Below are 13,685 nucleotides of genomic sequence, written 5' to 3'. Positions count from 1 at the left end.
TAAAACACTTAAGTGTCTCTCCCGATCCCAGGCCCTCGCAGAGCTGTGCAGATCCAGGACAGCTAAGCCCTGGAGGAATACGCAGATTCAAAGAGGAGTCCGTAATTTGCTTTCTAATGGTCATGATCTTTTCCTCAAAGAAGTTCATGAATTTATCACTGCTGAAGTGAAAACCATCCTCTCTTGGGGAATGCTGCTTTTTTAGTTAGCTTTGCAACAGTATCAAAAGAAATTTTGGATTGTTCTTATTTTCCTCGATTAATTTGGAAAAGTAGGATGATCGAGCAGCAGTGAGGGCTCTTCGGTACTGCACGGTACTGTCTTTCCAAGCTAGTCGGAAGACTTCCAGTTTGGTGTGGCGCCATTTCCGTTCCAATTTCCTGGAAGCTTGCTTCAAAGCTCGGGTATTTTCTGTATACCAGGGAGCTAGTTTCTTATGACAAATGTTTTTCGTTTTTAGGGTGCAACTGCATCTAGGGTATTGCGCAAGGTTAAATTGAGTTCCTCAGTTAAGTGGTTAACTGATTTTTGTCCTCTGACGTCCTTGGGTAGGCAGAAGGAGTCTGGAAGGGCATCAATGAATTTTTGTGTTGTCTGAGAATTTATAGCACGACTTTTGATGCTCCTTGGTTGGGGTCTGAGCAGATTATTTGTTGCGATTGCAAACGTAATAAAATGGTGGTCCGATAGTCCAGGATTTTGTGGAAAAACATTAAGATCTACAACATTTATTCCATGGGACAAAACTAGGTCCAGAGTATGACTGTGGCAGTGAGTAGGTCCAGAGACATGTTGGACAAAACCCACTGAGTCGATAATGGCTCCGAAAGACTTTTGGAGTGGGTCTGTGGACTTCTCCATGTGAATATTAAAATCACCAAAAATTAGAATATGATCTGCTATGACTACAAGGTCTGATAGGAATTCAGGAAACTCAGAGAGGAACGCTGTATATGGCCCAGGAGGCCTGTAAACAGTAGCTATAAAAAGTGATTGAGTAGGCTGCATAGATTTCATGACTAGAAGCTCGAAAGATGAAAACGTCATTTTTTTTTTGTAAATTGAAATTTGCTATCGTAAATGTTAGCAACACCTCCGCCTTTGCGGGATGCACGGGGAATATGGTCACTAGTGTAACCAGGAGGTGAGGCCTCATTTAACACAGCAAATTCATCAGGCTTAAGCCATGTTTCAGTCAGGCCAATCACATCAAGATTATGATCAGTGATTAGTTCATTGACTATGACTGCCTTTGAAGTGAGGGATCTAACATTAAGTAACCCTATTTTGAGATGTGAGGTATCACGATCTCTTTCAATAATGGCAGGAATGGAGGAGGTCTTTATCCTAATAAGATTGCTAGGGTGAACACCACCATGTTTAGTTTTGCCCAACCTAGGTCGAGGCACAGACACAGTCTCAATGGGTATGGCTGAGCTGACTACACTGACTATGCTATTGGCAGACTCCACTAAGCTGGCAGGTTGGCTAACAGCCTGCTGCCTGGCCTGCACCCTATTTCACTGTGGGGCTAGAGGAGTTAGAGCCCTATCTATGTTGGTAGATAAGAGGAGAGCACCCCTCCAGTTAGGATGGAGTCCGTCACTCCTCAGCAGGTCAGGCTTGATCCTGTTTGTGGGTGAGTCCCAGAAAGAGGGCCAATTATCCACAAATGTTATCTTTTGGGAGGGGCAGAAAACAGTTTTCAACCAGCGATTGAGTGCTGAGACTCTGCTGTAGAGCTCGTCACTTCCCCTAACTGGGAGGGGGCCCAGAGACAATTACTCGATGCCGACACATCTTTCTAGCTGATTTACACGCTGAAGCTATGTTGCACTTGGTGACCTCTGACTGTTTCATCCTAACATCGTTGGTGCCGACGTGGATAACAATATCTCTATACTCTCTACACTCGCCAGTTTTAGCTTTAGCCAGCACCATCTTTAGATTAGCCTTAACGTCGGTAGCCCTGCCCCCTGGTAAACAGTGTATGATCGCTGGGTGATTCGTTTTAAGTCTAATACTGCGGGTAATGGAGTCGCCAATGACTAGGGTTTTCAATTTGTCAGAGCTAATGGTGGGAGCCGTCGGAGTCTCAGACCCCGTAACGGGAGGAGTAGAGACTAGAGAAGACTCAGACTCAGACTCCGACTCGCTACATAATGGGGAAAACCGGTTGAAGGTTTCTGTCGGCTGAATGAGCGACACCGGTTGAGCATTCCAACAGTATTTCCCTCCAGAAGCCATGAGAAAGTTGTCCGGCTCGCGGGGACTGTGCGGGGGGATTTATACTAACATTACTGTCTGTACTTACTGGTGGCACAGACGCTGTTTCTTCCTTTCCTACACTGATATTACCCTTGCCTAACGATTGCGTCTGAAGCTGGGCTTGTAGCACAGCTATTCTCGCCGTAAGGCGAGAATTCTCCTGTATATTATGAGTACAGCGACTGCAATTAGAAGACATCATGTTAATGTTACTACTTAGCTTCGGCTGTTGAAGATGTTGATGAACCATGTCCAGATAAAGCGTCCGGAGTGAAAAAGTTGAATAAGGGAAAAAAGTTGCGATGGAAAAAAGGAAAATAACGTAAAGTTGGCAGCTAAAACGCACAGGAAAAAGACTCTTCTGACTCTTCTGTCTCGGGATAAACGTCCGGGGTGAAAAAGTTTAACGAAAAAAGATGAGTGAGGACAAAACTAAAAAGTTGGTAAATTTGTTGAACACAGAGATTGATTAAACGTTTATTAAAAGTAAAACGTGAATAGTTTGTTAGGTAGCCAAGTAGCAACAAACAGCAGAGCAGCACGGAGACAATGCGGAAGCGAGACGGAAGTCACGACAAATATTTAGCGGACGCTCTTATCCAGAGCGACTTACAGTTAGTGCATACATAATTTTTTAGTTTTAGTTAGCCCTATTGACTTACTATGGACTTACCCATTCACCGAACCTTCCTCCTTCTAGCCAGGACAATGGCAATAGAGACGAAACAAGATGTACACAAAGCAAACGTTTTACTTCATAATTATCAGCTAGCTATATGTGAATCGTAAAATAGTGTAGCTAACCAGATAGTATAACAGGCAAAAATGACCTAAAACCAACGTTATCCAAGGTATATATCAATTCTTGCTGGGTAGCTAGCTAACGATTCTTCGTGGCTATCTGGCTAGCTAACAGTAGCTAGTAGCTAGCCAGTTAGCCCTAATGACTTACTATGGGCTTGCTGTTTATGGGTATTGTAGGCAGGTAACCGTGCCAAAATTAACACAGCATGTATTTATTAACTTATCAAGATAAAATATTGTAGTCAGGCAACATATGAGATGTGAATAGACAACATTTTAATTCCGAAGTTGGAGAAGTATTTTCTCTCGCTTCAGCTCTCGCCACCATTGATTTCAAGAAAATGTGCGTAATAGTTTGTTGTTGCGTCATATTTAAATAATATTTATTTGCATACTTTCCGTTGAAGCCTCGACGCATGCTTCAAAATATGTACAAACTGAGTATGCATTCGAGAAGTGCCCTCCATGCTCCGTTTCACATTAATTTTAATTTGGACTCGTACTCCGACCCTACCGTGCTCGAATTTGCGTGCTCGGAGCACGGTAGTATGCATTTCGAGAAACACCCCCAGTGACTGTTGGAAAGCAGACTGAACCAGGTTTTCCTCTAGGATTTTGCCTGTGCTTATCTCTATTCCGTTTTCTTTTTATCCTAAAAAACGTCCTAGTCCTTGCCGATGACAAGCATACCCATAACATGATGCAGCCACCACCATGCTTGAAAATATGAAGAGTGGTACTCAGTGATGTGTTGTGTTGGATTTGCCCCAAACATAACGCTTTGTATTCAGGACATAAAGTTAATTTCTTTGACACATTTTTTCAGTTTTACTTTAGTGCCTTATTGCTAATGGGATGCATGTTTTGGAATATTTTATTCTGTACAGGTTGATCCATCCTCAGTTCTCCTATCACAGCCATTACATTCTAACTGTTTTAATGTCACCATTGGCCTCATGGTAAAATCCCTGAGCGGTTAAGAAGGACGCCTGTATCTTTTGTAGTGACTGGGTGTATTGATACACCATCCAAAGTGTAATTAATAACTTCACTATTATTTTTAATTTTTACCCATCTACCAATAGGTGCCCTTCTTTGTGAGGCATTGGAAAACCTCCCAGGTCTTTGTGGTTGAATCTGTGTTTGAAATTCACTGCTCGACTGATGGACCTTACAGATAATTGTATGTGTGGGGTACAGAAATGAGGTAGTCATTCAAAAATCATGTTAAACACAATTATTGCACACAGTGAGTCCCTGCAGCTTATTATTTGACTTGTTAAGCACATTTTTACTCCAGAACTTATTTAGGCTTGCCATGAATACTTATTGACTCAAGACATTTCAGCTTTTAATTTTTTTATGAATTTATGAACATTTCTAAAATCATAATTCCACTTTGACATTATGGGTTATTGTGTGTGATTTGGAAAAAGTCGAGGGGTGTGAATACTTTCTGAAGACACTGTATACAGTCTATTCACAAACCTATCTGCTGTCCCAATGCTCTGTCTGAACGTTAATACGCCTCGCTTTCGATAAGGTTTTGGAAACATTTGGAACTTAATTTTCTTAGTTATCTAATACTAAAAATACACTTACTGTGCTCAGATTTAGCACAGCTGCACACTGTTCTGAATAACAACTACTTCCTCCCCAGTTGCGCTGCAATGGAAGAGTGAGCGTAAGGTGGAAGTGTTTTACGTCGCCTGCTGAAAGCAACTGTATCTTTTGTGTTAGAAAAATTAAGTTCCAAAGGTTTCCAAAACCGTATCGCAAGGGAGGATTATTAACTCTTCTAAATGTTAAAACAGAGCGTCGGGATTTTAGTTCACATTGAGCCAGCTGTGATCCATATCTTCAACTGAGAACCCAATGACTCCCGAGTGGTGCAGTGGTCTAAGGCACTGCTAGAGATCCTGGTTCGAGTCCAGGCTCTGTTGCAGCCGGCCGTGACCGGGAGACCCATGGGCGGCGCACAATTGGTCCAGCGTCGTCCAAGGTAGGGGAGTGTTTGGCTGGCAGGGATGTGGGTTCGTTTCCCACGGGGGGGCCAGTATGGGGGAAAAAAAAACATTAAAAAAAAACATGTATGCATTCACTAACTGTAAGTCGCTCTGGATAAGAGCGTCTGCTAAATGACTAAAATGTAAGAGGGATGGCTGTATGCCATCTCCAATGGTCCACACATGGCTGGCTGTGCTTTGCTACCACAGAGAAAATAAAGGAAGAATGTCCATTAGGATCCCATAAAACTGAGGCAGTATGAGAACATATTCAAGTAAGTAACTTCATAAAAAAAAAAGGTGCTATTAGCTAACTAAATAGTTAGCCTACACAGTGGCCTACTTTAGGTAACTCAAATGAGCTGCCATAGCTAGCTAACGTTAGCTAACTTGACTTGTATATAGCTAGCTAAGTGAATTAAATATAATCAGCTAACTTCCTATCAGCTAGCTATCTTTTGATGTATTTATCATTGAAAATTAAAAAACACAAGCGCTACATGCATTTATAGATAACCGCTTTGGAAGAGGGTGAAATTGCAGCTTCAGTTGTCAGTAAAGGGAGAGTGTAGGCTACTGGATAGGGCAGGTCATTTACTGGGAGGACATTATGAAAATAATCTCCAGTTCCAGTCCCTAGGTGAATTATGAGGACAGAGAGATAATAGCAACTAATTTTGAGTATAATGCAGCTTGTTTTCTTTTGTGATGAAAATGTGTCGGCTAGATATTTCTGACTGAACAAGTTTATGAGGCTGCTTTGAACCACAGCTCAAAACTAGAGGAAAGACGGTTGTTTAACGTGAGAGGCTCAGCCATGTTAGGACTTCACGCCCGGCATGTGTCACAACGCTGACCAGGAAACAAGCCACATACAGGGAAAACCACAACTTGGCTGCTACAGAGCTTTTCATCCCTGGTCTGCCACGCCCATAGAGTGTATACAGTAAAGCCACACCCACTAGAGTGTATACGCCATGTCCATAGACCACGCCCACTAGAGTCAATGATCACACCTCTTCCTTTTCAACTGAGGCGTGTGAGAAGCGTGTGTCTATTTAAGCTGTGAGCTGCTGCTGAGACACATCCTTCTGTTGATCAGCCGTGTGCAACTCCTGCTCCTTAGCTGTGGTGTTAATAGATACTAATACCACAAAGAAAATACCACATACAGGGTTCAATGATTTTTTTTAACAAGGTGGTGCTACTGAGTACAGCGGGATGGAGGACATTTCCTGCAATCTAAAGCAAAGAAATACTCTATTAGGGTGTGGTGCCTTAAATGATAACAAATTAAGTTTAAAAAATCACAGTGGAGCAGCCAGTCCACAAGGTGGCGCAGCGCAACTCTTACATTCTTTGAGGAGAACCCTGACATAGAAAGATAATACCCGACAAGTCATGGCTTGTGTTCGGTTGTCCGGGTCTCAGAGATTCTTCAGGAACTTATCTCTGATCCTACTGAGTGGATCCGTCTCTCTGCTCCTGTGGGCCGCTCTCAGACGCCCGACGGGCTCTGACAGGAGTCCTCTCCCCGCTCTGGACCTCCTGCCCCTGGGCTACGCTGCCGACCTGCCGGCCTGCTCAGCCATCATCCAGGGAGACCTGGAGGGTCTGGAGAGGGAGCAGCTCAGCCTCCTGCTGAAGACCAAGAAGAAGCAGCAGCCGTTGTCAGAGGCGTTCTACCACAATGTGACTCAGGACTGTCAGAGGTACGTTACAGAAAGAGGGTTTATCACCCTTCCTCTCAGCCAGGAGGAGAAGGAGTTCCCCATCGCCTACTCCATGGTCGTCCACGAGAGGATCGAGATGTTTGAGCGGCTCTTGCGTGCCGTGTACACTCCTCAGAACGTGTACTGCGTCCACATCGACCAGAAGTCATCTGAGGACTTCAGGACGGCAGTGAGGGCTATCGTGTCTTGTCTGCCTAATGTGTTTGTGGCCAGTAAGTTAGAGAGTGTGGTCTACGCCTCCTGGTCCAGAGTGCAGGCTGATCTGAACTGTATGGAGGATCTCCTGAAGTCACCTGTCCAGTGGAGGTACCTGATCAACACCTGTGGATCAGACTTCCCCATTAAGACCAACGCTGAGATGGTTCAGGCCCTCAAGCTGCAGAACGGGAGAAACAGCATGGAGTCAGAGACCACCAACGACTATAAAAACAGCAGATGGCAGTTCCACCACAAAATCACCAGCAACATGGTGGTCAAGACGAACGTTAGAAAGAGCCCTCCTCCAATCAGCACCCCCATGTTCTCTGGCAACGCCTACTTCCTGGTCTCCAGGGCCTTTGTCCGTCACGTGATGGAGTCTCAGGAGGTCCGGGCGCTGTTGGAGTGGGAGAAGGACACCTACAGTCCCGATGAACACCTGTGGGCCACCCTGCAGCGCATGCCCTCTGTGCCAGGATCTAACCCTTCCCACATCAAGTACCATGAATCAGACATGAACGCCATTGCCCGCATCGTGAAGTGGCATTACCTGGAAGGAGATGTGAGGAAAGGAGCCCCATATCCACCCTGCTCGGGTGTCTCCAGGAGGGCCATTTGTGTCTACGGGGCTGGAGATCTCCGGTGGCTCCTACAGCATCACCACCTCATCGCTAACAAGTTTGACCCTGAGGTGGATGACGTGGCTATCAGGTGCCTGGAGTCGTACCTGCGCTTTAAAGCTACATACCGTGTATCACGAAGGACAGCGGAATCTGAGAGTCTCTTACAAAAACGATGAAATGTTAAAAGTCGTAAGTACGTTCATGTGTATTTATTTAAATATGTTTTGAAATGTTGTATATTTCTGATGGTACTGTAAAGAGGGTTGTACACCTTCCTAATATTGAGTTGCACCCCCTTTTGCCCTCAGAACAGCCTCAATTCCTCGAGTCATGGTCTGTACAAGGTGTCGAAAGCATGTTGACTCCAATGCTTCCCACAGTTGTGTCAAGTTGGGTGGATGTCCTTTTGGTGGTGGACCATTCTTGATACCCACGGTAAACTGTTGAGAATGAAAAACCCAGCAGCGTTGCAGTGCTTGCCACACACTTACCCCGTCTGCAGATGAAGAGGTCCCAATGAATGTCCTAAAAGAATAAGGGAACATCCTTGTGATTCTGGTGGTTATATGGGTACCTATGTTAGCAAATGTTGTATACAAAAAAACACAGAATATGTATAAACCCATTACCCTGCTTTTGGAGGTCTGCTGGGTGCAGGGTTCTGTTCCAGCCCAGCATTAAGACACCTGATTCAACTTACAGTGCATTCGGAAAGTATTCAGACCCCTTTGACTTTTTACACATTTTGTCACGTTACAGCCTTATTCTAAAATGGATTACATTGTTGTTTTCCCTCATCAATCTACGCACAATACCCCATAATCTCTGCGAATGTATAAAAAATAGAAAACTGAAATATCACATTTACATAAGTATTCAGACCCTTTACTCAGTACTTTGTTGAAGCGCCTTTGGCAGCGATTACAGCCTCAAGTCTTCTTGGGTATGACGCTACAAGCTTGGCACAGCCTATTCCCCCTCAGGAGACTGAAAATATTTGGCATTGGTCCTCAGATCCTCAAAAAATTATACAGCTGCACCATCGAGAGCATCCTGACTGGTTGCATCACCACCTGCTTGGCCTCCGAACGCAAGGCACTACAGAAGGTAGTGCGTACGGCCCAGTACATCACTGGGGCCAAGCTTCCTGCCATCCAGGACCTCTATACCAGGCGGTGTCAGAGGAAGGCCCTCAAAATTGTCAAAGACTCCAGCCACCCTAGTCATAGACTGTTCTCTCTGCTACCGCACGGCAAGCGGTACCGGAGTGCCAAGTCTAGGTCCAAAAGACTTCTCAACAGCTTCTACCCCCAAGCCATAAGACTCCTGAACAGCTAAGCATGGCTACCCTGACTATTTGCACTGCCCACCCACCCCCCACCCCATCTTTTTACGCTGCTGCTACTCTGTTAATTATTTATGCATAGTCACTTTAACTCTACCACATGTACATATTACCTCAACTAGCCGGTGCCCCCACACATTGACTCTGCATCGGTACCCCCCTGTATATATATAGCCTCCCTACTGTTATTTTATTTTACTTCTGCTCTTTTTTTCTCAACACTTTTTTGTTGTTTTATTTTACTTTTTTATTAAAAGTAAATGCACTGTTGGTTAAGGGCTGTAAGTAAGCATTTCACTGTAATGTCTGCACCTGTTGTATTCGGCGCATGTGGCCAATAAAATTTGATTTGATTTGTATTTGGGGAGTTTCTCCCATTCTTCTCTGCAGATCCTCTCAAGCTCTGTCAGGGTGGATGGGGAGCGTCGCTGCACAGCTATTTTCAGGTCTCTCCAGAGATGTTCGATAGGGTTCAAGTCCGGGCTCTGGCTGGGCCACGCAAGGACATTCAGAGACTTGTCCCAAAGCCACTCCTGGGTTGTATTGGCTGTGTGCTTAGGGTCGTTGTCCTGTTGGAAGGTGAATCTTCGCCCCAGTGTGAGGTCCTGAGTGCTCTGGAGCAGGTTGTCATCAAGGATCTCTCTGTACTTTGCTCCGTTCATCTTTCCCTCGATCCTGACTAGTCTCCCAGTCCCTGCCGCTGAAAAAACATCCACACAGCATGATGCTGCCACCACCATGCTTCACCGTAGGGTGGTGTCAGGTTTCCTCCAGACGTGACGCTTGGCATTCAGGCCAAAGAGTTTAACATTGGTTTCATTAGACCAGATAATCTTGTTTCTCATGGTCTGAGAGTCATTTAGGTGCCTTTTGGCAAACTCCAAGCGGACTGTCATGTGCCTTTTACTGAGAAGTGGCTTTTGTCTGGCCACTCTACCATAAAAGCCTGATTGGTGGAGTGCTGCAGAGATGGTTGTTCTTCTGGAAGGTTCTCCCATCTCCACAGAGGAACTCTGGAGCTCTGTCAAAATGACCATCGGGTTCTTGGTCACCTCCCTGACCAAGGCCCTTCTCCCCCGATTGCTCAGTTTGGCCGGGCGGCCAGCTCTAGGAAGAGTCTTGGTGGTTCCAAACTTCTTCCAATTAAGAATGATGGAGGCCACTGTGTTCTTGGGGACCTTCAATGCTGCAGACATTTTTTGGTATCCTTCCCCGGATCTGTGCCTCAACACAATCCTATCTCGGAGCTCTACGGACAGTTCCTTCGACCTCATGGCTTGGTTTTTGCTCTGACATGCACTGTCAACTGTTGGACCTTATAGAAACACGTGTGTGCCTTTCCAAATCATGTCCAATCAATTGAATTTACCACAGGTGGACTCCAATCAAGTTGTAGAAACATCTCAAGGATGATCAATGGAAACAGGATGCAGCTGAGCTCAATTTCGAGTCTCATAGCAAAGGGTCTGAATACTTATGTAAATAAGGTATTTCAGTTTTTTTATTTTTAATACATTTGCTAAAATTTCTAAACCTGTTTTCACGTTGTCATTATGGGGTATTGTGTGTAGATTGAGGGAGAAAAAAGTTATTTTATCCATTTTAGAATAAGGCTGTAACGTAACAAAATGTGAAAAAAGGGAAGAATACTTTCTGAATGCGCTGTACCTCCAACTCTGGTATGGCTTCCTCTCTTTTATACCTGGAAATCATACATGTGACATGTCTACCTCAATCTGTAATGAAGGAATAAAAAGGGGGGAGACTGCTCTAAAAAGTGAATGCATCCACACTTTGGTTTTGGTAGAAAACCTTTACTTTACTCAGCATAGCGTGGGTCAGAAGTTACGCATCACACTATTACAACAGTGGGACTGTTTTGGAATTACGGTTGCTGAGTTCACATTCATTAATATCCCACAAGGCCTAGCGCCTCTGACTCAGCAACTCAAAGAAGTAACACTTGCATTTCCCTTGACCAGCAAGTCAAAATATTTAGTATGACGTCTCATAAAGGCCTCACATTCATTACAAATATGTATACATCTGAATGAAATGGAGGAAGATGTATACATCTGAATGATATGGAGGAAGACGTTTACAACTGAATGAAATGGAGGAAGATGTACACAACTGAATGAAATGGAGGAAGATGTATACAACTGAATGAAATGGAGGAAGATGTGTACAACTGAATGAAATGGAGGAAGATGTGTACATCTGAATGAAATGGAGGAAGATGTGTACATCTGAATGAAATGGAGGAAGATGTATACAACTGAATGAAATGGAGGAAGATGTATACAACTGAATGAAATGGAGGAAGATGTTTACAACTGAATCAAATTGAGGAAGATGTAAACAACTGAATGAAATGGAGGAAGCAATCAAATGTCAATCAACTTTCCACCTATGATTTTGCCTCTAACACACTAACTGGAAACCAGAAGATGGCATATAATGGATGTTTCATTTCTATGTGTTGTTTAGCTTGGTGTATTCTGTAGTCTGAACACTGCTGAGTTTATTTCCAGTAATAGAAGTAGTTCACAGTTAGAGTTGACAAGGCTGTGTATGTAGTGTTAGAAAATGTGTTTAATAACAACACTGTGGTCAGAGCAGCACTGGGCTGATTAACACCTCAGCAGCTGTAGATTCTCCAGTTGAGGAGGCCTTTTCTCAGTAAGAGTAGGGGAGACTGGGGAACAAAGTAACACTTTTAGGCTTTTGCTTATTATGAAAATGTTATTTAAGTTAAATGTTACAATAGACCCAGTAGGCAAATGTTACACAGGTCAATAATAAATAAATAAAAGGAGAGGCGGCAAGTATATTTACTTTAGGGCCTCAAATCACTTTTTATGTCAATAAAACTAAAAGTAATTAATGGATTTAAACAAAACCTCTTGGGCATGTAGAGACACTAACCAAGCATTAGCACCTTGAATAAGAGCTTTAAGTGGTTTCTAATTGGAGTTATTTAGCGGTTACAACTGACCCTGTGTTACTATGTTCCCCAGGCTACCCTACCTTCATGTATAATATTTAAAGTGACTGCTTTGCTAAAGTAAAACATTTTTAACTTCAACTACCATAACAGTTTTAAAGAGCTGAAGCAGGTTACACAATTTTACTTCATGTAAAATTACCTTTCTATTTGGGATTTAAAGGTGTGGACATTTATTTGCTAATTATTTACATAAAGTGTTGCCTTGAATGTTGGCTTGTGGGACGTATGATATACTATGAATCAATGTCTTATTTCATGAAAATACAGAAATCCTTTGTTTCAGGGAAACATATGTGTTTACTCATGAGTGTGGGGAGGAGTGCCCCTTTCTGTCCAATGAGGTCATTTCTGGACAATACATCACCCTCTTCTGGTCTTGGAGGCAGGAAGGACATCACCCTCTTCTGGTCTTCACCCCACAAGGGCAAGGACAGTGATGAACTGTGAGCACTGTAGGCAGCTCCTGGTTGGGTACTGTGGTAGTATAAATACACATATCAGAGGGTTGGGTACTGTGGTAGTATAAATACACATATCAGAGGGTTGGGTACTGTGGTAGTATAAATACACATATCAGAGGGTTGGGTACTGTGGTAGTATAAATACACATATCAGAGGGTTGGGTACTGTGGTAGTATATATACACATATCAGAGGGTTGGGTACTGTGGTAGTATAAATACACATATCAGAGGGTTGGGTACTGTGGTAGTATAAATACACATATCAGAGGGTTGGGTACTGTGGTAGTATAAATACACATATCAGAGGGTTGGGTACTGTGGTCGTATAGATACACATATCAGAGGGTTGGGTACTGTGGTAGTATAAATACACATATCAGAGGGTTGGGTACTGTGGTAGTATAAATACACATATCAGAGGGTTGGGTACTGTGGTCGTATAAATACACATATCAGAGGGTTGGGTACTGTGGTAGTATAAATACACATACAGTGGGGAAAAAAGTATTTAGTCAGCCACTAATTGTGCAAGTTCTCCCACTTAAAAAGATGAGAGAGGCCTGTAATTTTCATCATAGGTACACGTCAACTATGACAGACAAATTGAGAAAAAAAATTCCAGAAAATCCCATTGTAGGATTTTTAATGAATTTATTTGCAAATTATGGTGGAAAATAAGTATTTGGTCACCTACAAACAAGCAAGATTTCTGGCTCTCACAGACCTGTAACTTCTTCTTTAAGAGGCTCCTCTGTCCTCCACTCGTTACCTGTATTAATGGCACCTGTTTGAACTTGTTATCAGTATAAAAGACACCTGTCCACAACCTCAAACAGTCACACTCCAAACTCCACAATGGCCAAGACCAAAGAGCTGTCAAAGGACACCAAAAACAAAATTGTAGACCTGCACCAGGCTGGGAAGACTGAATCTGCAATAGGTAAGCAGCTTGGTTTGAAGAAATCAACTGTGGGAGCAATTATTAGGAAATGGAAGACATACAAGACCACTGATAATCTCCCTCGATCTGGGGCTCCACGCAAGATCTCACCCCGTGGGGTCAAAATGATCACAAGAACGGTGAGCAAAAATCCCAGAACCACACGGGGGACCTAGTGAATGACCTGCAGAGAGCTGGGACCAAAGTAACAAAGCCTACCATCAGTAACACACTACGCCGCCAGGGACTCAAATCCTGCAGTGCGAGACGTGTCCCCCCTGCTTAAGCCAGTACA

General features: G+C 43.6%; 1 protein-coding gene across 1 annotated transcript; it reads left to right on the top strand.

Moving 5' to 3' along the window:
• The first annotated feature begins 6,479 nt into the window (after positions 1–6,479).
• On the top strand, positions 6,480–7,808 carry LOC121560071 (beta-1,3-galactosyl-O-glycosyl-glycoprotein beta-1,6-N-acetylglucosaminyltransferase 3-like). The gene has a single exon (XM_045220768.1). It carries the CDS (start codon positions 6,480–6,482, stop codon positions 7,806–7,808), a length of 1,329 nt encoding a protein of 442 aa, XP_045076703.1.
• The last annotated feature ends 5,877 nt before the right edge of the window (positions 7,809–13,685 follow it).

The sequence above is a fragment of the Coregonus clupeaformis genome, unplaced genomic scaffold, assembly GCF_020615455.1.
Source record: "Coregonus clupeaformis isolate EN_2021a unplaced genomic scaffold, ASM2061545v1 scaf5849, whole genome shotgun sequence".
Taxonomy (NCBI): Eukaryota; Metazoa; Chordata; class Actinopteri; order Salmoniformes; family Salmonidae; genus Coregonus; species Coregonus clupeaformis.
This window is presented reverse-complemented; position numbering and strand designations above follow the sequence as displayed.